This window comes from Staurois parvus, unplaced genomic scaffold (assembly GCF_062004578.1).
Source record: "Staurois parvus isolate SC_StPar_1 unplaced genomic scaffold, SC_StPar_1.0 ptg001026l, whole genome shotgun sequence".
NCBI lineage: Eukaryota > Metazoa > Chordata > Amphibia > Anura > Ranidae > Staurois > Staurois parvus.
The window spans coordinates 359,522-385,000 of NW_028318822.1; the positions used below are offsets into that span (position 1 = coordinate 359,522).

General features: G+C 46.6%; 1 protein-coding gene across 3 annotated transcripts in view; it reads right to left on the reverse strand.

The window, feature by feature from the left end:
- Nucleotides 1-25,479, reverse strand: part of LOC149441087 (uncharacterized) — an 84,820-nt gene that overhangs the window by 51,000 nt on the left and 8,341 nt on the right. Inside the window, exons 1-6 of one of the 3 annotated variants that reach the window (XM_089657761.1) lie at nt 15,651-15,847; nt 15,441-15,564; nt 15,023-15,120; nt 14,706-14,933; nt 14,476-14,617; nt 7,962-9,021 (exon numbers count right to left, since the gene is read on the reverse strand). In XM_089657761.1, the coding sequence (XP_089513887.1) occupies nt 7,962-9,021; nt 14,476-14,617; nt 14,706-14,933; nt 15,023-15,120; nt 15,441-15,525 (1,613 nt within the window). In that variant the 5' untranslated portion in view covers nt 15,526-15,564; nt 15,651-15,847. Of the gene's footprint in view, nt 1-7,767; nt 9,022-14,475; nt 14,618-14,705; nt 14,934-15,022; nt 15,121-15,440; nt 15,565-15,650; nt 15,848-25,479 lie in introns of those variants that run through there. The other 2 variants (XM_089657760.1, XM_089657762.1) reach the window with 2 other exon arrangements.

Below are 25,479 nucleotides of genomic sequence, written 5' to 3' on the forward strand. Positions count from 1 at the left end.
GCCATGAACTGCATACTTCCCCCAGAGGGGATGACAATGAGTGGGAATTGGAGCAGCAATTGGGAATGTTTCAGAGCTGAATTTGAAGATTATTCTCTGGCTACAGGCTTGAATGAGAAATCTGCAGTAGTGCAGGCAGCAACCCTGAGAAGAGTCATGGGCAGTGAATGCAGGCATGTGTATAAACACAATCTGACCCTCACAGCAGATCAGCAACACAATGTTACAGCCATTCTAAATGCAGCATCGCAACATAAACAAACTGCAGCAACGCCGCCTGATGAGCACAAATACTGCCAACCCTACAGCTTGCAAATACTGTGGGACTGTGCATCAAAGAATTAAAGAGCAGTGTCCAGCTTATGGGAAGTCTTGTAAGTCTTGTGGAAGAACAAACCATTTTGCTAACGTTTGTTTGTCAAGTAAACGACGGCCATCAATAGGCAAATTACACAACGTGGAGAACACATCCACATATGAGGAAGAGACACACACCACGGAAGTTATATACAGCAGTGAATTGATCGGCACTGTGCAATCCAGAGGAAAGAAATGGTTCGTCACTTTACATTTAAATAATAAGCCCCAATCCTGCCAGCTCGATTCAGGAGCAACGTGTGATGTAATGTGCTTAAGAGACAAAATGGTGTTAGCACCAGAAGCACGTCTCCTGCCAAGTGACACCAGGTTAAAGTTATACTCAGGTGCGATTATGAAATCTCTAGGGCTCTTCAAGACAGAATGTGCCATACGTGGACTAACACACAAGCTGGAGTTTGAAATTGTGGAAGCCTGCCAAAAGCCACTGTTGTCTGGCTCAACCTGTGAGCGTCTAGGGCTGATACGTTTCTCCGTCCCTGCAGAGCTTAATGTGATGGACAATCTATCCAAGGGGCCCTTGACAAAACAACTGCTGCTAAAGGAATTTAGTGATGTGTTTACTGGGCCAGTGGAATCTGTACCAGGGGAAGTTCATTTCGACCTTGATGCGAGTGTCCCTCCAGTCCAATGTGCACCACGCAATGTGCCGGTGGCATTAAAACAAGCAGTTAAGGCACAGCTTGACCAGTATGAGGCCAATGGACACTTGGCACCAGTGACTGACCCAACTGACTCGATAAGTAATACGGTGATTGTAAGGAAGCCAAATAAGCTACGAGTATGCATAGATCCCAAATTCTTAAATATGGCACTGAGACGATCTCACTACATCATGCCAACTCTCGAGGATGTTTTGTACAAGCTGCCTAAGGCACGTCTGTTCACACTTGTTGATGCATTTTTACAGTGTAAGTTGGATGATGCAAGTAGTTACATGACAACCTTCTGGACTCCGTGGGGCAGGAAAAGATGGCTCAAACTGCCTTTTGGAGTATCAGTTGCACCAGAGGTGTATCAACATAAACAACATGAACTATTGGCTGGACTCGGTGGTATTGAACCAATAGCTGATGACATCCTTGTGGTTGGCTGTGGGGACACAGATGAGGAAGCAGAGCAAGATCATGATGGCAAACTGCTGGAACTGATGAATCGTTGTAGGCAGGTAAAATTGAGACTTGGCATGAAAAATCTGCAATTCAAGGTCAAAGAGGTCCGCTTTCATGGACACATTCTAACCTGGGAGGGTTTGAAGGCTGACCCAGAAAAAATCAGAGCCATACAGGATATGCCGCAGCCAGCAAATGTGAAATCCCTGCAACGCTTCATTGGATTTGTTACCTACCTAGCAAAATTCCTACCACACCTCTCAGAGGTCTGCGAGCCATTGAGAAGGCTTCTGGACAAGGACGCTGTTTGGCATTGGCTTCCTAAGCATGATAATGCAGTGCAGGACATCAAACGCTTGGTCACGGACACACCTGTCCTGAAGTACTATGACGTTACAAAACCTGTAACTATTCAAAGTGATGCAAGCAAAACTGGACTTGGGTGTTGCCTATTGCAAGCTGGCCAGCCTATCGCTTTTGCTTCAAGGGCACTGACTCTTAGGGAACAAAACTACGCACAAATAGAAAAGGCGTGTCTGAGTATAGTGTTTGCCTGCCAGCGCTTTCATCACTACCTCTATGGGCGCGACGAGATCACGGCAGAAACTCACCATAAACCTCTGATTTCTATTTTCAAGAAACCACTTTTGTGTGCACCCAAATGTCTACAGAGCATGTTGCTCACATTACAAAACTATTGCCTAAATGTTGTCTATAAACCTGGTCCTGAAATGTACATTAGTGACACTCTTAGCAGAGCTATAGCAGCAGGTGGTACACCTGAGTATGCACAACACACAGTTTGCAATGTTCAATGGGACCTGGATGTCCTGTCACAGATTAATCATTCAGACTATTTAAACGTCACGGACCAACGATTGCTTCAGATAAAACAGCACACTGAAACTGATGAGAGTTTGCAGGCTCTTAAATATGTTGTTCTGAATGGTTGGCCTGATTCCAAGTTGGAAGTGCCATTACTTGTGAGAGAATATTGGACTTTCAGAGATGAAATCGCCATTCAGGATGGTATACTGTACAAGGGGCCAAGGGTCATCATTCCTAAATCTTTAAGATCAGAGATGCTGACTCGTATTCATGCCAGTCACATTGGCGGAGAAGCATGCTATAGGCAAGCACGTGATACCCTATACTGGCCCAACATGCAGAATGAGATTAGAGACTTTGTTAGCTGTTGCTCGGCATGCAATGAATATGCGCAGGCACAACAGAAAGAACCTATGATGTCGCATGTGCTGCCCACCCGGCCTTGGCAAATTGTAAGCATGGACTTGCTGAATTATGCTGGCCAGGATTTTCTACTAATTGTTGATCACTATTCTGACTTTTGGGAGATTGAGCTACTTCCTGACCTGTCTGCTGATACTACCATCAAGCGTTGTAAAGCACAGTTTGCACGTTATGGCCAGCCGGATAGAGTAATCTCGGATAATGGACCTCAATTTGCATGTGAGCAATTCAGACGGTTCTCTAAAGATTGGGGATTCGAGCATGTTACCTCATCCCCGAGGCACCCGCAAGCAAATGGCAAAGTGGAATCGGCTGTCAAGATAGTGAAGAATCTTTGTAAGAAGGCCAAGTTTGATGGTACTGATCCGTGGAAGGCCATTCTACATTGGAGGAACACCCCATCTGAAGGCATGGACAGTAGTCCTGCACAGCGCTTGATGTCTAGGAGACTGAAGACTTCATTGCCTGTGGCAAACATATTACTTGATCCTTGTGTGGTTACAGGTGTCCCGGCGAAACTGCAGCAGAGGAAACAGATTGCCAAGCTGTCATACGATGTGTCTGCTAAAGACTTACCTGAACTAAGGATTGGAGAGCCAATCCGTATGAAGCCGCTTCCAGGTGACAGGACCGGTCGCTGGAGAATAGGTTCCTGTGTGCAGAGAGTTGCTCCTCGATCATATCTTGTGGATGTAGAAGGCAGTCTTTACCGTCGCAATCAAGTGGACCTGCGAAAGGCAGAACGATTCACCACACAAGCCTATGAGCATCCTGCATGTGATCCTCCTGAGGTGCTCAATGCTCCGAGTCCTACTGGACCATATACTCAAAGCAGAGAGAACTCTGCTGTCATATCGGGATACAATGAGGATGACAAAATGCAGCCACATATCCCGTCAAGTTCTTCTTTGCCAAACACACCAGCCAGGAAAGAGGGTAGCTCCTTATCAACACCTTCTGGAGCTGAACGGATTTCCCCAGGCAAAATCCCTGTGGTGATGGAGGCCAATGGAGAGAGGGCTTCCTTTGCGGCTAAGTTCCGGACTCCCCTGAGAGTGGGACAGCGGGAGTCAGGCCCAAAGTTGCACAGGTCACCTGTAGGAGTGCTGGTTGGTGGTCCACTCAGAAGCACAGCTGGTGCACAGAGATAGGTCTGCAGACAGGAGGCGCCTGTGCATGGTATGCAAGCCTTCCGGGATTTAGATGTTTACTGGGTAGTCAGTTCAAGCCAAGGTCAGGTACCAGGTGGGAATAAGAGCAGACATAGTCAGATGGGATAGCCGAGGTCATACACAGAGGAGCGAGAGAGAGTATCCATAAGCCAGGCTGAGGTCAGATCAGGGGTAAGGCAGAGTAGACAGGTCCAGGAGCAAGCCGAGTCGGTAACAGGAAATCACGGGCCAAGTCACAGGAACAGGGAGCTAGAGATCATCCAGCAACTTGAGGAAGTGATGAGCCTCCTTATAAAGGCCGTCTAGCACCAGACCGAGGCTGATGTGTCCTTCTGCGGCCATGCAGAGTACTAGCAGAAATGCCAGATCTTCCAGAACCTCTGCCGTAGACAGGACCGTGACAAATGAACAATTTCTATCTCTCAGTAACAACTGGAATCGATCTGTAAGGGGGGCAATCTTCCCACTGATGACAAAATGTCCTTCTCCTACTGAACACTGATATAAGGGGATTCGTCTCCCATTGGTCACCATACACTGACCACTGGATCTCCATCATTGAAAACATGGTGAGACAACCAATATACCGGGATGGTGGAGGAGATGTTGATGTCGGTGTGGAAATGGACAGAACACGGGAGGATGACACTGAAAGAACAATACGGATTCACTCTGTGAAATGTCAAGGAGAGAACGGGACAGGAGAGACTTTTCTCTCTAATGAATGTTGTGTTCTGAAAGTGTTAATAAACCCACAACAGTGCAATCAGTCTGTATATGCAGTAAAGCATGCTTGTTATACTCGCTGTGGGACCTAAGAGGTTAATCCTCCACATTGTATAAAAAGGCAGTTTAATCCTCTCTTCTCTGATCCTCCCCTTCTTTTTCTTTCCCAATCCATCTGCTGACAGTACAGAGCTTGTAGAAGGAGTTTTCATTCTGCTCTGACTGTCCTGTGAGGCAGCATAACCCCCAACCCTCTTTCTGGACAGTGCTCATTGGCCCTGTGCTGATTACATGCACCTTCCCAAGAAAAAGAAGAAATATCCTAGCAATACACACTAAACTGAGCATGTGCTATCAGCAGATGGACTGGGGACTGTGGAAGAAGGGGAGGATCAGAGAAGACAGGATCAAACAGCCTTTTTAGAAAATGTGGATTAACCCCTTAGGTTCCACAGTGAGTATAACAAGCACGCTTTACTGCATATACAGAATGATTGTACTGTTAACACACAGTAACAATACATTACATCAATAAAGTAACCTTTTTTTTTAAATTTAATTACTTTTTTTGTAACTTAGCTTTTCAGAACAATAACCTTTCCAGCCTTTGATTTTAGGGTCTCTCAAAATGTGAGAGTTTCCTGACTACCTAACATTTTTAGAGACCCTTCATGTGCAGAATTGTGTCTACCCCTGTACTGTGCCATGCTATACCCTAGACCAGGGGTGGGCAACTCTAGCCCTCCAGTTGTTGGTGAACTACAAGTCCCATCATGCCTCTGCCTTTGGGAGTCATGCTTGTAACTGTCAGTTTTGCAATGCCTCATGGGACTTGTAGTTCTACACCTCCGCCACAGTTGCCCACCCCTGCACGAGGCGAATAGTTCGCTATGGAGCTGTAGCGACAGAACCTGTCTTTAATGCAGAGGACAGGAGGGACAAAAAAAAAAGGTGTCACGCCTTATTCCACGTTGACTGCAGACACATCTTTTTGGGGTGACCTTTGTGTTGGGGTAGTTTGGAGGATATCTGGCAAATGCCTCTCATGCACCTGGATTTGGGTTTTTGGCTACAGTGCTTTCTGGATACAAAAGGGCTGAGATGATCACTTCCTGGAATGTTAGGAAGGAACCAGTTCTCCCAGGAGCTTTGTAAATAACAAAAGCATTGTATAGAGCCAATTGAAATAAATATAGACACTTTTTTGTTCCAGTGTCTAGCTCTGCCAGAGGCCAAATACGGCTTCATCATTTGGTTATTGAAGTCTACACCTCCCACATTTAGATTATAGTCAGAGAGGCTTTTCATCGACACCAGACGCCCTGTGAATTTGGATGCTGTGTCTACACAGGATACCTACCCGGGTTAAAAGGGAAAGGCGGTATTTGACCTATGCAATTTGGGTGATAAAAGGAGGTGAGAGTATATACAGTGGGAATTGAAAGTTTGGGCACCCCAGCTAAAAATTTGTATTAATGTGCATAAAGAAGCCAAGGAAAGATGGAAAAATCTCCAAAAGGCATCAAATTACAGATTAGACATTCTTATAATATGTCAACAAAAGTTAGATTTTATTTCCATCATTTACACTTTCAAAATAACAGAAAACAAAAAAATGGCGTCTGCAAAAGTTTGGGCACCCTGCAGAGTTAATATCTTGTACTGCCCCCTTTGCCAAGCTGAGACCTGCCAGTGTCATGGATTGTTCTCAATCATCATCTGGGAAGACCAGGTGATGTCAATCTCAAAGGTTTTAAATGCCCAGACTCATCTGACCTTGCCCCAACAATCAGCACCATGGGTTCTTCTAAGCAGTTGTCTAGAAAACTGAAAATAGTTGACGCTCACAAAGCTGGAGAAGGCTATAAGAAGATAGCAAAGCGTTTTCAGATGTCAATATCCTCTGTTCGGAATGTAATTAAGAAATGGCAGTCATCAGGAACAGTGGAAGTTAAAGCAAGATCTGGAAGACCAAGAAAAATATCAGACAGAACAGCTCGCAGGATTGTGAGGAAAACAATTCAAAACCCACGTTTGACTGCACGATCCCTCCAGAAAGATCTGGCAGACACTGGAGTTGTGGTACACTATTCCACTATAAAGAGATACTTGTACAAATATGGTCTTCATAGAAGAGTCATCAGAAGAAAACCTCTTCTACGTCCTCACCACAAAAATCATCGTTTGAACTTTGCAAATGAACATATAGACAAGCCTGATGCATTTTGGAAACAAGTTCTGTGGACCGATGAGGTTAAAATTTAACTTTTTGGCCGGAATGAGCAAAGGTACGTTTGGAGAAGAAGGGGCACAGAATTTAATGAAAAGAACCTCTGTCCAACTGATAAGCATGGGGTTGGATCAATCATGCTTTGGGGTTGTGTTGCAGCCAGTGGCACAGGGAACATCTCACGAGTAGAAGGAAAAATGGATTCAATAAAATTTCAGCAAATTTTGGATGGTAACTTGATACCATCTGTGAAAAAGCTGAAGTTAAAGAGAGGATGGCTTCTACAAATGGATAATGATCCTAAACACACCTCGAAATCCACGGGGGATTACATCAAGAGGCGTAAACTGAAGGTTTTGCCATGGCCTTCACAATCTCCTGACCTCAACATAATTGAAAATCTATGGATAGACCTTAAAAGAGCAGTGCGTGACAGACAGCCCAGAAATCTCAAAGAACTGGAAGACTTTTGTAAGGAAGAATGGGCAAAGATACCTCAAACAAGAATTGAAAGACTCTTGGCTGGCTACAAAAAGCGTTTACAAGCTGTGATACTTGCCAAAGGGGGCAGTACAAGATATTAACTCTGCAGGGTGCCCAAACTTTTGCAGACACCATTTTTTTGTTTTCTGTTATTTTGAAAGTGTAAATGATGGAAATAAAATCTAACTTTTGTTGACATATTATATGAATGTCTAATCTGTAATTTGATGCCTTTTGGAGATTTTTCCATCTTTCCTTGGCTTCTTTATGCACATTAATACAAATTTTTAGCTGGGGTGCCCAAACTTTCGATCCCCACTGTATACCTGTATATACGTGATTATGTGCAGCCCTGCATTTTGTAGACCTCTAAGTTTTTGCGAAAGCTTTCATCACAAAAAACCTATTTAACAAATGAAAGGTAATGACATTTTTATTTTTCTCCTGCCATCAATGTCCAACACGGTCCGACACTTCATCCATGTCTATGGTGAGTTACAATTCTCTCACTCAGAACAGGCAGCTGGTTTCTCCCCCGTGTGTAATTTCTGATGTCTGGAAAGATGGGACTTCTGAGAAAAACATTTCCCGCACTCAGGACAGGAATACGGCTTCTCCCCCGTGTGGGACCTCTGATGTGCGACAAGTTCTGATTTGTTTACAAAGTATTTCCCGCACTCAGTACAGGAGCATGGCTTCTTGCCCATGTGAGACATTTGATGTATGATGAAATTGGACTTCTGTGAAAAAGATTTCCCGCACTCAGAACAAAAATATGTTTTTTCCCTTGCATGAGACTTCTGATGTCTGACAAGTTTTGAATTTTTTACAAAACATTTCCCACACTCAGGACAGGAATATGGCTTCTCTCCTGTGTGCAATCTCTGATGTGCGTAAAGAGAGGACTTCTCTGAAAAACATTTCTCGCACTCAGTACAGGAAAATGGCTTCTCCCCCGTGTGAGACCTTTGATGTGTGACAAGGTTTGATTTCTGTACAAAACATTTCCCGCACTCAGGACAATAATACGGCGTCTCCCCCGTGTGAGATCTCTGATGTAGTGAAAGGTGACATTTCTTTGTGAAACATTTCCCACACTCAGGACAGGAATGTGGCTTCTCCCCCGTGTGAGATCGCTGATGTATGACAAGTTCTGATTTTTGTATGAAACATTTCTCGCACTCAGGGCAGGAATACGGCTTCTCCCCCGTGTGAGATCTCTGATGTCTGTAAAGATGGGACTTCTCTGAAAAACATTTCCCACACTCAGGACAGGGATATGGTTTTTCCCCCGTGTGAGATCTCTGATGTATGGAAAGATTAAACTTCTTTGAAAAACATTTCCCGCACTCAGGACAGGAATGTGGCTTTTCCCCCGTGTGAGATCTTATATGCTCATTAAGACCAGATTTAAATCGGAATCCCTTCCCGCACTCAGGACAGGAAAAACTCTTGTGCTTTGGAAAGACGGCCCGGTCCCGCACAGTCTGAGGGTCCTCAGGATACGAGGAATCCGATGGTCCATCTATACTGGGTGGTGCCGGATGGACATCGGAGGGAGCCGGGTTTTCTCCTGGACTATACTGTGTGATGTCCTCATCTTCTACTTTCCAGTCTGGAGACAAAGTGAGACAATCCTCGGAGGTTTTTCTCATCTCCCGGCCATGGACTAAAATACAAAGACAAAGAGGATTACTAGACAGGAGCTGATTGGTTCCCCCAAACCAGGACTCCGCCCACATCAGGCAGCTTGGTCTCTGAGGAACTTACAATTCCACCCTCAAGGGAACTAGGAAATGGCTCCTCTGATCTCCTACCAGGTCATTTCTTTATTCATGGACCTTAGTCAGAGAGTGAGGAAACAACCAGAATTGTCTTTTATAGGAGGGACAGTGATGAGGGGATTATAGGACGAGGGTCCCCACCCCCTCTATCACTCATCGCCATCTTCCCAACACAAGAAGTACTGCACTTCCACAGTATCCTTCCCCTGTCCTGCCCTGACCGGGCCACTACTTTTTATAACAACTCACTGTCAGCCGCTCTACACTCGCTAGCGCCTCTAACCACTCGAAGCATTAGACCCCGACCGCTTCAGCCTTGGCAGACTGACCATACCAAAAATCTCAAACAACGCAGTCGTGCGCTGGAGCAACTATGGTGCAAAACCAGATCCCAACTAGCGTTCACCCGATATAAATCTGCCTTCCACACCTACACCTCCTCCCTCCACGCTGCCAAGCAACCCTACTTTGTAACCCTCATCAATACCCTCTCCTTCACTCCTCGCCGGCTCTTCTCTACTTTTAACTCCCTGCTCTCTCCGCCCCCACCTCCACACAGTACCTCACTCACCGCCCACGAGATTGCCAATCACTTCAAACACAAGATCAATGCAATTCATAGGGACATCTCCACTGCTCAGACGTCCATCCCTCACACGAAAACCCCCTCAACACTCCACTCCTTCAACCCTGCTACCACTGAAGAGGTCACTAAGGTCTTCTCAGAAGCCCGCCTCACCTCCTGCCCCCTTGACCCTGTCCCAACACAACTCCTACGGACACCCTCTTCTTCCATCCTACGCTTCCTCACTCACATCTTTAATCTTTCCCTCTCTACTGGCACATTCCCCTCCCCCCTGAAGCACACGCACATCACTCCCATACTTAAAAAACCCTCCCTGGACCCCACCGACCCAAACAACCTTAGACCCATCTCCCTGCTGCCATTTACATCCAAACTCTTTGAGCGCTTAGTCTATAACCGCCTGAGTTCCCACCTCACCGACAACAACCTCCTCGATCCCCTACAGTCCGGCTTCCACCCCCTACACTCCACCGAAACTGCCTTACTCAAACTCTCCAACAACCTGCTAACTGCCAAAGCCAATGGCCATTATTCAGTGCTCCTACTGCTTGACCTCTCCGTGGCTTTTGACATGGTTGACCACCCCCTCCTCCTCAACAAACTACACTCCCTCAGCATCAGAGACTCTGCTCTCTCCCGGCTCTCTTCCTATCTATCACAGCGCTCCTTCAGCGTCACCTAGAATGCTACAACCTCCCCCTCACTCCCCCTCTCTGTTGGGGTCCCTCAAGGCTCTGTCCTCGGGCCCCTTCTCTTCTCCATCTACACCTCCTCCCTTGGCCAACTGATACACTCTCATGGCTTCAACTACCAGCTCTATGCCGACGACACGCAAATCTATCTCTCGACCCCTCACCTCACCCCCTCAGTCTCTGCCCGAATCACTTGCCTACTGAACGACATATCAGACTGGATGTCACTCTACTTCCTCAAACTAAACCATTCCAAAACAGAGCTCCTAGTCTTCCCCCCAGCCCGTGCCCCCCCTCCTGATTTCTCCATCACGTCCAGCAATGCCACCATCAGTCCTACCCCGCAGTACTTGGTGTCATCCTAGAGTCCAACCTATCCTTCCAGCCCCAAGTCCAATCACTGACAAACTCATGTAGACTCCACCTCCGCAACATCTCCAAAATACGCCCGTTCCTAACCCCAGACACTACTAAGCAACTCATCCACTCCCTTATCATATCACGACTCGACTACTGTAACTCCCTCCTCATCGGCCTACCTCACCACAGGCTATCCCCGCTTCAGTCTATCCTGAATACTGCGGCCAGACTCATCCACCTTACTAACCGCTCCGTATCCGCCACCCCCCTCTGCCAATCCCTCCACTGGCTTCCGATTGCCCAATGGATCAAATTCAAAATGCTAACACTGACATACAAAGCTGTTCATAATTCTGCCCCAAACTACATCACCGACCTAATATCCCAATACCACCCTAAATGTACCCTCCGCTCCTCACAAGACCTCCTACTCTCTTGTTTCCTGGTCTCCTCCTCCCATGCCCATCTCCAGGTCCTCCCCCATCCTCTGGAACTCCCTCCCCCAATCCATCAGACTATCACCTACCCTCCTCTCCTTTAGACACACCCTGAAGACCCATCTCTTCAGGGAAGCCTACCCTGCCCTCAGCTAATTGCCGATCTCCTCCACTCTTCCTACCACTCTATCCCCCACAGCTATCTCCTCCTGTACCACTATCCCCTCCCTCCTAGATTGTAAGCTCCAAGAAGCAGGGCCCTCAAACCCCTCATGTATCAAATTGTATTGTTACTGTACTGTCTCATGTACTGTCTCCCATTATAATGTACAGCGCTGAGCAAACCGTTGACGCTATATAAATACTGTATAATAATAGTCCATGATTTAGTCATGAAGAACAGCAGGGCTGAGCCCCACCAGAGGTCAGAGAGTGAGGATGGGGGGAGAAAAACCAAGATGAAGACTGGACTGATCCTGAAGACCACCATCATTGGGGTATTGACTCCTCCCTCATTATCACTTTCTGTTTAAGGGTCCAAAGTTGGAGGATGTTATCACATTATTATCACCATGTAAAAGTCTGTGCTCCAATCACATCATCCGATATAAAATGTCCAGCTTGTAGGAAACAGATGTAGAAAAAAAGAGAATCCATATTATTATTAATAGTAGTGGGTAGATGATAACGAGCAGAAGGATGATGTAATATACAGCACATTGTACAGGATACAAGAATTGGGACTATAGGATTATGTCATCCACAACGCAATAGTAAATTGCAGGGTCTGGACTACATGATATAAAGCAGGGGTACTGAATTAACATTCACAGGGGTCCGGTCAGGAAGAATTTTCTACTAGCGGAGGTCCGAGTGTCATGTTGGTGCTATGACTCAGAACTTTCATATCACAGTTCCTCCCCCCACCCCCATTCCCCCACTTTTACATCACACACCAACCCATCACAGATCGCCCAATCACAGACCCCCTACCCCCATCATAGACCCCCCAATCGCAGACCCTTCCTCATCACAGACCATCCCTCCAATCACAGACACCCCATCAAAGACCCCCTACCCCAATCACAGACACTCTCCCCCCATCACAGACACCCTCCCCCCATCATCACAGACCATCCCTCCAATCACAGCACCCCATCACAGACACCCTCCCCCCATCATCACAGACCATCCCTCCAATCACAGACACCCCATCACAGACATCCTCCCCCCATCATAGACCATCCCTACAATCACAGACACCCCATCAAAGACCCCCTACCCCCATCACAGACCCCTCCCCCCATCACAGACCCCTCCCCCCATCATCACAAACCTCCCCTCATCACAGACCATCCCTCCAATCACAACCCATCAAAGACCCCCTACCCCCATCATCACAAACCCTCCCTCCAATCAGAGACAACCCATCAAAGACACCCTCCCCATCACAGACCATCCCCCCATCATCACAGACCATCCCTCCAATCACAGACACCCCATCACAGACATCCTCCCCCATCATAGACCATCCCTACAATCACAGACACCCCATCAAAAACCCCCTACCCCCATCACAGACCCTCCCCCCATCATCACAAACCTCCTCTCATCACAGACCATCCCTCCAATCACAACCCATCAAAGACCCCCTACCCCCATCATCACAAACCCTCCCTTCAATCAGAGACAACCCATCAAAGACCCCCTACCCCAATTACAGACACCCTCCCCATCACAGACCATCCCCCCATCATCACAGACCATCCCTCCAATCACAGACACCCCATCACAGACATCCTCCCCCCATCATAGACCATCCCTCCAATCACAGACACCCCATCAAAGACCCCCTACCCCCATCACAGACCCTCCCCCCCATCACAGACCATCCCTCCAATCACAGACAACCCATCAAAGACCCCCTACCCCAATCATCACACCCCCCCCCTCATCACAGACCATCCCTCCAATCACAGACAACACATCAAAGACCCCCTCCCCCCATCACAGACACCCTCCCCATCACAGACCATCCTACCAATCACAGACACCCCATCGCAGACCCCCTACCCCCATCACAGACACCCTACCCCATCATAGACCATCCCTCCAATCACAGACACCCCATCAAAGACCCCCTACCCCCATCACAGACCCTCACCCCAACATCACAAACCCCCCCTCATGACAGACCATCCCTCCAATCACAGACACCCCATCAAAGACCCCCTACCCCCATCACAGATCACCCCATAACAGTCCTCCCTGCATATTACAGATTCCTGTGCCTTTCATACCATTGCAGCACTCCCCCCCCCCCACTGTCCTACCTTATCCACACAAGACGGCAAGCTCAGCAGGTCTGGACATAGGGCGGGACTTTTCATGCTAAAGGCAGGTAAATGATTGCTTGGACCACCATGCTACCTATCAACCAATCACCCGCAACCAATCACTCACTTCCTAATATGAAAAGTCCCGCTCCTGCCATGCTTGCCGTCTTGTATGAATTTGGTAGGACAGTGTAGGGAGGGGGGAGTGCTGCGATGTTATGAAAGGGACAGACCTGCTGCACCTCAAATGTTGTGCCCTTACTTGAGGACAATAGCAGCAGGTGGGGGAGCTGACAGCGGGGAGAGGATATTCATGCAACTATTTGGTGAGGCTACGGTCCTGAAAAGAATGTTTCTGTGTCTGGATCCGGACCGTGGTCCACCATTTAGTGATGCCTGATATAATGTATATAGTATAAGGGTCAGGACTCATAATATTGGTATTCAACAATCAGTGGTAGCCTAAATGTTTACTTGACTGAGACAAGTTGCAGAGGTCCCACCCCGCTGCCTCCCATCTCCTGAGACTGCACTCAGTGACTTGGGTCTGAGACTATACAGACATATCCCTCCACTCGGCACAGCCAGCAGACCACAGAGTAACCCTGGGAGAATTGTTCTGTCAGAGATCTAGCTAGACCTGGACATGGAGAAGAACACGCAAGGCACCAACCCCATTCTTGTGAAAATTAACATTTGCTGCCAGCTGAACCCCAGAATCTCCATAGATCCAGTCTAGATGCATAGATTGTGTCTGCAGCACAGAGAAGGAAGATTATCCGAGAGAAATCCAGGAATACAGGACGGGGAACACAGCTCAGGAAAGTGACCAGGGGATTACAGGCTGATATCACCCAGTCCCCGCCCTACTCTGGACCAATCAGTGAGCAGTATGGGTGGAGGAATGGATTTAGTGTTCATGACCCACCTGTGCTGATCTCTGTAGGAGTGTCCTCCTCTATAAATGTCCCCGTTATTCCATCCTCCTCCATAGACTGCTGATCATCCCTCACATACTCCTCTTCTTCTTCTGCTTTCACCTCAAATTCTATATCGATTGGATCTCCACTCTACATAAAGAAAGTGAGAGAAAACATAATTTGTAAAATATAAGCTTTAATATTGTGACATCACGTGTAGATGCTCCATCCCACAAACCTTGTAATGGTGAGGGATGGTGTGACCTTCCTGTGTGGAATCTGGGGAATACAGAGGACGGGGACATCTCTCTGGTGGGTTCCTGTAGCTGGATGACTCCACCATGGTGTCCTGGTACAGATCTTTGTGTACTTTTAGAAGCTCTGACTCCTCCATCACCCCATCCTCATCATCCTCCTCTTTTATCTCTTCTTTAACCTCAACTTTAGGATCTCTCAGGTTTCCACTCTGAATATATAATAAAAATGACATCAATGGTAACAATGCAGATAATGTACAGATCCTAATGATACTATCAGTGATTGTTCCTCATCTACCTGATGATGGTGAGGGATGGTGTGACCTTCCTGTGTGGAATCCCGGGAATACAGAGGACGGGGACATCTCTCTGGTGGGTACCCATGACTGGATCCATCTACCTGATGATGGTGAGGGATGAAGTGACCTTCCTGTATGGAATCCCAGGAATACAGAGGACGGGGACATCTCTCTGGTGGGTTCCCATGACTGGATCCATCTACCTGATGATGGTGAGGGATGGTGTGACCTTCCTGTGTGGAATCCCGGGAATACAGAGGACGGGGACATCTCTCTGGTGGGTTCCCATGACTGGATCCATCTGTAGGAAACACACACACTGACTGAATCCATTGTTTCTATGTGTTTATCAGATGATGGGGGATCTAGGTGGATCCTCCGTACTGCTCTCTCCTTTACAATAAAGTCTCCTCTTACCCGGTGATGTGAGGGGCGGCTGATTGTCCATCATGACGTCCTTGTAGAGATCCTTGTGTCCTTCTAAATACTCCCACTCCTCCATGGAGAAATAGACAGTGACACCCTGACACCTTATAGGAACCTGACACACACAATGATACAGTCACCATCCAGACACATCCCTTGTCTGTTACTGGAGAATGTCCCAGAATTCCCGGCACCGCTCACCTCTCCTGTCAGCAGCTCAGTGATCTCTCTGGTGACTTCTAGAATCTTCTTTTTCTTTCTCTATTCTATGAGAGAGGTGGAGGCAATGTGATGTCATATGATTACCTGAGCTGAACACAAATCGTAAAATCAAATGACATTCCCAGAATCCTCCTCACCTCTCCGGTCAGGTCTGTGTTTTATTAATAGAGATACAAGTGATGTCATGTGACCTCCCAGAATCCTCCTCACCTCTCCGGTCACGTCTGTGTTTTATAAATAGAGATAAGAGTGATGTCACGTGACCTCCCAGAATCCTCCTCACCTCTCCGGTCAGGTCTGTGTTTTATTAATAGAGATAAGAGTGATGTCATGTGACCTCCCAGAATCCTCCTCACCTCTCCGGTCAGGTCTGTGTTTTATTAATATAGGAGTGATGTCATGTGACCTCCCAGAATCCTCCTCACCTCTCCGGTCAGGTCTGTGTTTTATTAACAGAGATAAGAGTGATGTCATGTGACCTCCCAGAATCCTCCTCACCTCTCCGGTCAGGTCTGTGTTTTATTAACAGAGATAAGAGTGATGTCATGTGACCTCCCAGAATCCTCCTCACCTCTCCGGTCAGGTCTGTGTTTTATTAACAGAGATAAGAGTGATGTCATGTGACCTCCCAGAATCCTCCTCACCTCTCCGGTCACGTCTGTGTTTTATAAACAGAGATAAGAGTGATGTCATGTGACCTCCCAGAATCCTCCTCACCTCTCCGGTCAGGTCTGTGTTTTATTAATAGAGATAAGGGTGATGGCACGTGACCTCCCAGAATCCTCCTCACCTCTCCGGTCAGGTCTCTGTTTTATTAATAGAGATAAGAGTGATGTCATGTGACCTCCCAGAATCCTCCTCACCTCTCCGGTCAGGTCTGTGTTTTATTAATATAGGAGTGATGTCATGTGACCTCCCAGAATCCTCCTCACCTCTCCTGTCAGGTCTGTGTTTTATTAATAGAGATAAGAGTGATGTCATGTGACCTCCCAGAATCCTCCTCACCTCTCCGGTCAGGTCTGTGTTTTATTAATAGAGATAAGAGTGATGTCATGTGACCTCCCAGAATCCTCCTCACTTCTCCGGTCAGGTCTGTGTTTTATTAACAGAGATAAGAGTGATGTCATGTAACCTCCCAGAATCCTCCTCACCTCTCCGGTCAGGTCTGTGTTTTATTAACAGAGATAAGAGTGATGTCATGTGACCTCCCAGAATCCTCCTCACCTCTCCGGTCAGGTCTGTATTTATTAATAGAGATTAGAGTGATGTCATGGGACCTCCCAGAATCCCCCTCACCTCTCCGGTCAGGTCTGCATTTATTAATAGAGATAAGAGTGATGTCATGGGACCTCCCAGAATCCCCCTCACCTCTCCGGTCAGGTCTGTGTTTATTAATAGAGATAAGAGTGATGTCATGGGACCTCCCAGAATCCTCACATCACCATTCAGGTCTCCATTTTGTTAAAACCCCTCTTCAGGACTGAGGTATAATATACTATGATGAGGAACACTGGCGTGAAAAGGGAAGTAGACATGACACACGGACTGCACATACTGTATGCAGAATGCTGAGCTCCAGAACATTGATTCTAAAAGCAGAAAGTTGGTTTTTAATACTTTCAAAAGCTGTTTTCTCAAACTTTCATGCAGAATGTTTGTTTTGATACTTCCAGATTGGGTTCTGGAGTTTGGAGATATCAAACTGTTTTGGGAGGGAATAAATCTCCAACCCAGTGCCCAGGTCTTGCAGACCAGCAGGCTGTGGGTGCAGTTGTGCACGGCCCTTATAATGAAGGACTTGGGCATAGTTCAGGACTCCAATTAGGAGACAGGCGGACTCCACTCAAGAGACAAAACTCCAGGCTGCAGGAGAAATTCCTTGTCCATAGGAGTGAAGAATTGGAGATGGGTAAGTGGGTCTGGACAAAGTCCTGGGGAAAGTCATGATGACTAGGTAAGTCATAGGAGTCTCAGAGAAGAGAGAGCCCGGGGTATCACCAAAACCCCTACATGAGGGTGCTGCAACTGAAATGGCTGCAAGGAGAGCTAAGAGAAGGAAACAGAAACACAGAGGTACTCTGTTGCATGGCCAAAAGGACCTGCCAAGAGCCGAGGTTTTAGGCCTAAGCAGCAGCACTGCTGAAGAGAGAGCCAGGTAGCTTGGCATACTTTTTTCATTTTGTTTTCTTATGGTGGAATCCCCTGTGTGGGCATCTATTTTCCTGATGAACTTTGAGTTTGTTCAACAAATGCGGGCCAACAAGCCCTAAAGCACAGTTCAGACTGGCATCTACAAAGCTGTTTCTACCACTAAACATCCCCGATATCAAATACCCACACAGACCCCCCCCCCCCCCCACTCCAAAGGCTTAAGCCTTGTTGCAGGCATTGTGACGTCATTACGTACAGGACCCACAGTCCTGCTTTGCAAGGGAGAATACTGAGAATCTGCCCACATCATAGGAGCATGGGAAAAAAAGAGAAGAGTCAGATGAAGGAACATTGGGAGGAACTGTGAGGTCAGAGTGATGTCATAGGATTTTTTGACTCTGGTTGGAGGACATTGTGAGCATCCGTGAGGTCAGTGTGATGTCATAGGATATTCTGACTCTGGTTGGAGGAGATTGGGATAAAGAGCTGTGAGGTTGGTGTGATGTGATAGGATTCTCTAGCTCTGGATGGAGGGATATTGGGGGGAGGAGCTTTGAGGTCAGTGTGATGTCTTAGGATATTCTGACTCTGGTTGGAGGAGATTGGGATGAGGCGCTGTGAGGTCGGAGTGATGTCATAGGATTCTCTGTCTCTGGATGGAGGGACATTTGGGGGAGGAGCTGTGAGGTCAGTATGATGTCATAGGATTCTCTTATTCTGGATGGAGGGACATTGGCAGGAGGAGCTGTGAGGTCGGTGTGATGTCATAGGATTCTCTGACTCTAGATGGAGGGACATTGGGAGGAGGAGCTGTGAGGTCAGTGTGATGTCATAGGATTATCTGATTCTCGATAGAGGGACATTGGGGGGAGGAGCTGTGAGGCCGGAGTAATGACATAGGATTCTCTGGCTCTGGTTGGAAGGACTTCGGGGAGAGGAGCTGAGAGGTCGGTGTGATGTCATAGGATGCTCTGGATGGAGGAACATAAGGAGGAGGAGCTTCGAGGTCGTTGTGATGTGATAGGATTCTCTGGCTCTGGATGGAGGGACATTGGGAGGAGGAGCTGTGAGGTCAGTGTGATGTCATAGGATTCTCTGACTCTGGATGGAGGGACATTGGGGGGAGGAGCTGTGAGGTCAGTATGATGTCATAGGATTCTCTGACTCTGGATGGAAGGAAATGGGGGAGGATGAACTGTGAGGTCGGTGTGATGTCATAGGATTCTATAGCTCTGGATGGAGGGACATTGGGAGGAGGAGCTGTGAGGTCAGTGTGATGTCAGTGGATTCTCTGGCTCTGGATGGAGGGACATCGGGAGGAGGAGCTGTGAGGTCAGTGTGATGTCATAGGATTCTCTGACTCTGGATGGAGGGACATTGGGAGGAGGAGCTGTGGGGGGCGCTCTGTGAGGTTTCTGTACACAGAATCATTTCTCCCGGGTGCGTCCCACCTCTCCTAAACTGAAAGATGAACGTTGTCTTTGGGCTTTGCCAGGACACATCCTATCCCTGTGATCTCCGTGTTCTCCGGAGACTTTACTGATCACATTTCAGGATGAATATCTGAGACTGGGATCATTATGGAGAAATACGTTTTCAGGACATTTCCTACAAATTACATTTTTCTCTCTTTCTTCCTATTTGAATCTTATAAAATAAAGACATTCATATTCCAATCCCCCGAAATAACCCCCCATCCCCCGACACTGATAAAAGTCGTATAATCTGTTACTTACGGTTGCCACCTCATCTCTTTAAATCCGAACACATATTAATGACACAGGTTCTGTGGCTGATGAAGGTGGTCATTAAACTCCCTTAGTGCCTGCATTAAATTAGCCTCAGAACCCGTGTATATACCATGTGTTCGGGTTTAAGGGAATGAAGCGGCAATTCTACCATTAGTATAGACTGATGAGGTGAGAAGGTGACCCATCTCCACAATGAGGAGAATGTTCCGGTCCCGGAAGTGGGGGAATGTTGTGCCCCTGAAGGGGTTAATCTGGGTTCCCACACTATATATGTGTGTATCATCATCTGCTGGAGATAAAAGACGTCACAGTGCCTATGGAGGAAGAGGAAGGACATGACCATGGAGGAAGAGGACGGACATGACTATGGAGGAAGAGGACAGACATGACTATGGAAGAAGAGGACGGATATGATGGGGGGTTACTGGGTGTAAATAGGAAATAACATCTTATTACCTCCTCTGCTGCCACTTCCACCAACGTCTCCTCTCTACTTCCTCATAACTCACCCAGAACTTCCTATTTATACCTGACATCACTTCCTGTCTGCACTCAACATCACTTCCTGTCTTCCATAAAGACTTCCTGTATGGGTGGAGGTGAGATTACCACCTAGTAGAGCTCAGAGGAACTGCAGCCCCGAGAACCCTCTGGTAGTGTGACCCCGGCCTTGTGCTGTGTGTGTATGAACTGTATGTCCCTATAGATGGGTCAGCTCCACTCCCACCAAAGGAGTGGAGATGTATTTTCAAATGTGTGCTAACTAAACCCCCGCTTTTAACGCATAAAGTTAATCATTAAGTTTTCTGCTTCATCTGGGCCTAGACACCGAGCGGCCGCACATTTGCATTCTATTAAAAAAAGGACACATGTGCCGAGAGCGCGCGCCCTGCGCGCTCCCAGCACACATGTCCGGTACTCACTGAAAGGTCCCGATCTCCTCTTTCGATCGGGACCTTTCCCAATCATGTCACGGTGGTCACATGACCCTAAACCCCGCCCCCCGGCTTCTGGAATCCTTAAAGGGCAGTGAGGCGCCGGCGTGAAGGGGTTAATTGGTTTGTAAGAAAGTAATGGCATCTACAAACTATGGTGCGTATATATATATATACTGGAATTTAGGCATCTTTTAAGCAGCTCTGACTTTCTGACTGCTTCTCACATTTCTTGATGCGCTAAAATGCCTTTTTAGAAAGTAGGTATTCGCTGAGAGGCATGTTGAGTCCATGGAAGACTTTTTTTTCCCACAAGTTTTTGGAAAATGCCAACAAAAATTTATTTTCTTTACATAAAGTTGGCACTTTAATGATATACAGTATTTCTCACACATACATGGAATTATACCCCAAAACGCATTCTGATACTTTTCCCAAGTATGGGGATACCACATGTGTGAGACTTTTTGGCAGCCTAGACTTACACAGGGGCTCAAAATGCAATGACCACCTTCTGGCTTTCAAATGGCAATAATTACACATAAACACAGGGTTTCCTGACTACCCGTCATATTTACAGAGCTCCTAAAATGCCAGAACAGTAAAGACACCACCAAAATGACCCCTTTTTGGAAAGTAGACACCACAAGGTATTTTCTGAGAGGCATGTTGAATCTTTAGAAGATCTTATTTTTTGCCACGTTTTTAGAAAATTAAACTTTTTTTTTTAAACAAAGTTGTCACTTTACTGAGATATGGACATACATGGCTTTCACCCCAAAATACATTCTGCTATACTCCTGAGCATAGGGATATCATATGTGTGAGACTTTTTGACAGCCTAGCCATGTACAGGTGCCCAATATCCATTGATCACCTTTAGGCTTTCAAGGGGCTTTAATTACGCATTGGATTTTCTGAGTACCTATCACATTTTCGGAGCCCTAAAATGCCAGGACAGTATAAACACCACCCAAAAAAACCCTTTTTGGAAAGGAGATACCCCAAGGTATGCGCTGAGAGGTATGTTGAGTCTTTGAAGGATCTTATTTTTTGCCACAATTTTTTGTAAAATAAAAAAAAAATTTTTTAAACATCATAAAAAAATCAAAAGGATATTTTTAACACACATCATGGGTATATGTGGCATTACACCTCAAAACACATTCTGCTTCTTCTCCTGAGTATGGGGATACCACGTGTGAGCCTAAAATCCAATGAGCACCTTCATGCTTTCAAAGGGCGTAACTTGCACATTTGATTTCCTGACTATCTGTCATAGTTTCGAAGGCCCTCCACTTTCATAGAATGTGAGCAGGCAAGCACAGGCAGAGAGGAGAAGCGGAATGGTAGTAGAAATGCAGCAGGAGGTTATCGCAAAGTAGCAAGCATGGCATCAGCACAGTGCAATTGCTAGACACAGTCCTCGGTAGATCTGTAAGCATTCAGCCCCTGCATTCCTGCATGGACATTTCATTTCATAGGGGTGTAAAGAGGGGGGGAGAGGGGACAGAGGGAAGATCCAGAGAGAAAAAGGGGGGAATAGGGAGGGGAGGGGAAAAGGGGGAAGAAGGGGGGGGTAAGGGGTTATGATGGTCCAGGGGTGCACAGAAAATTATCGTTAACCACATTTCAATCCTCTCATGGATCCAGGAAGACCTGCAGGTTAAATTCTGTATTAAGCCCTTTCGGGCTCAGCGTGCCCAATTTAAAAATCCATTTCTTCTCCTTTCTTATTTAGGCATCTTTTAGCCAGCTCTGACTTTCTTACTGCCAATCACATTTCTTGAGGCACTAAAATGCCAGGACAGTACAAAAAAAACCAAAATACCCTTATTTTGGAAAGTAGACATCCCAAGGTATTTGCTGAGAAGAGCCAGAGAAAAAAGGGGGAAGAAGGGAGAGGAGGAAAGGGGGGAGAGGGAAGGGGTTATGAGGGTTCAGGAGATCCATCCTCTCATGGATCCAGGAAGACCTGCAGGTTAAATTCTGTAATAAAGTGTTACTAAACCCTGGACCCTGCATTCACTATATCTACTCCCCCCGGACCGTGCATTCACTATATCTGCTCTTCCAAGACCCTGCATTCACTATATCCGGTCTCCCACAGTACACACAACATTGAAATGCAATTATTTTAGTAAATATAAACTAAATACCTTTTCTCATCAGCTTTATAGAGCATTCTTGTGACTTCTATCAGTGTCAGGCTGCGCACTGGTTAAAGCTTATAGGGGGAGTTTTCATTCTGCTCTAGGAGAATGCAGAACCCTTGACCTCTGTCTGGACAGAGCTGATTGGCCTGTACGGATCACATGCACTCTCCCAAGAAACAGAAAAACCTCTCTAGCAAAACACATCAAACTGAGCATGTGCAGATTGTCTCCACACAATTTCTTATCAGGAGATAAGAGGGGGACACTGGACGAAGGGGCAGATCAGAGAAGTCAGGATCAAACAGCCTTTTTACACAATGCAGAGGATTAACCCCTCAGGTTCTACAGTGAGCATAACAAGCATGCTTTATTGCATATACAGACTGATTTTTACTGTTGTGGGTTTTGTAACACTTTAAGCCCTTTTGCCCTCAGCATGCCCAATTTAAAAATCCATTTCTTCTCCTTTCTTAGAAGAATGGTATTGAAATCTCCTCTACAATTAGAAACTTTTAGGACATAAATCCCTTTACACAGAGTTCATCAGATTTTCCTTCATACTTTTCAATAAAATGTTGGGCAATCGAGCTATTGTCCACCTTTTGTCGGACACTGCTAATGTGTTCAACCAACGTACAGTTTTTTACATGGGTACTCCATTGTATATAGGACCTGCATCGTACCACAATTGTAAGCTCTGACAAGCAGGGCCCTCTAATTCCTCTTTTACCAATTTGTACTGTAACTGTAATGTCTGCCTTCATTTTGTAAAGCGCTGAGCAATCTGTTCGTAATATAATATAATAACTATTTCTAAAGTGTTGAATCTGATAGATAGTCTGGTGGTCCGCATCAGTGAACACATCAGTACGGTCAACCTATTTGCAGATTCGGCATCTTCCACAGGGTAACACCCCTTTCATCTGTGGAAGGTCAGTGAGTCAATTTCTGGGGAATGTTCTCATGAACTCATACTGCACCAGCATGTCTCTTAAGTTTCTAGATCATCTCCCCATCAATAATGTCTTTGGGCCTACGATGGCTACTATTTGTGGAGACCAAGGACCAATGCCAGTGGTTTTTTTTTCAAGATTTTGCGTACATCCTCCCATTGGAAACCACATTGTTATAATCCTAAGAGGATCAGAACTATTTTGATAATTCACAGAAGTATTTGCGCTTAAAAGTTCTGTTCGCCCTCGTGCAGGTGGGACTGTCTATGGACTGTCTACCGTCTACTGTCTTTTCTACTGTCTACGGACTGTCTACCGTCTACAGACTGTCTACCGTCTACTGAATATCTACAATCTATGGACTGTCTACTGACGGTCTACTATCTACGGACTGTCTACTGAATGTCTACCGTCAACGGACTGTCTACTGTCTGTTTACCGTCTATGGACTGTCTAGCGTTTACTGACTGTCTACTTTCTGTCTAACGTCTACTGACTGCCTACCATCTACTGACTCTCAATCTTTTGTATAGCTTGCCTGCCTCATGTCTATAGCCCTCTTTCCTTGAGCAGTTTCGTCAGATCCTCAAAAATTGACCCATAGGCAGGGGTATATTTACCACAAGGCAAATAAGGCATTTGCCTGGGGCGGCATTTTGCAGAGGGCAGCACTGTTCTCCGGAAGAAGGGACAGAAGAAGGGACACACGTGGCATGGGGACCAGGTGGTGAGGCTAAGGGCTGCTTGACGGTGTATGCGGAGCCTGACTCTTATTCCAGTGATGTCTGGAGGTGAGTGTCTTTCTCTCTTTCGCTGGGAGGGGGGTGCCTCTGTTGTATGGATGGTGGTGGTAGTGGAAGGCTCTCTCCAGTGTGGGGGGGTGGGGGTTGTTGGTTGGTGTCAGGCTCTCTCTGCGAGGGAGGGGGGCAGACGATTTTCGTGTTGCCTAGGGCAGCACAAAACCTAAATACACCACTGCCCATAGGTATTCCTTTTATGAGAGATTTTGGTTGACTAGTGGCTTGCGGCAAAGTATTTGCCGCTGTTTCTTCTCTGTATGTTTTTGTCGTTAGTCCATTATTTTCAGTCGAGATTAGGAGGGCTAAGAAAGGGATTTCTTTTGGATCGGAGTTATAGGTAACTCTGATGTCTCAACTGTTTTTCCCCAAGTTCTGTCGTGAACTTTTCCAGTTCACTGACGGAGCCATTCTAGAGCATCAGAACGTCGTCAATGTACCTCAACTGCAGCCCCACAGGGCTTAGGTACATAGATGAACAAATATACTGCTTCTTCCTCCCACCAGCTTAGGTGGAGGCAGGCGTACGCAGGTGCCAAAGGGCCTCCAATTGAGGCTCCCCTCATCTGCTGGTAACTCACCCCAGAAACAGAAAAAAAGTTATTATTAAGCACCAAGTCCAATAAGTCGAATATAAACTCGTTCTGCAGTGTATACTCTCCATCGCTCCAGGAACCAATTGCCAAAGGAAGGCCAGGGGACCATTGGCCTATGGATAACGTGTTGGGGATGCAGCCCTCCCCAGATGGGGAAAATCAACAACTGGAAAAGAGCAAACAGGTGGCGCAAACACCTAGTGCATTATCCAGTTTATACAAAATGTATAAAAGACAAAAACATACTCACAAACGTAACATGTATATAACACTTTGTATGACAATGGAGATGGCCACAGCAATGGGCAGGGTGTCCAACTGTCAGTGCGGTCTGGTTACTGATGCGTTTCGGGGACAAATCTCTTTCGTCAAAGCTTTTTTATAAACTCGTTCTACCCTCCCATTCTGAGATAGCTTGCCTCAAGGTAATGGGACGCCACGCCGAGTCCACAGGGGTGAGGTATTAATG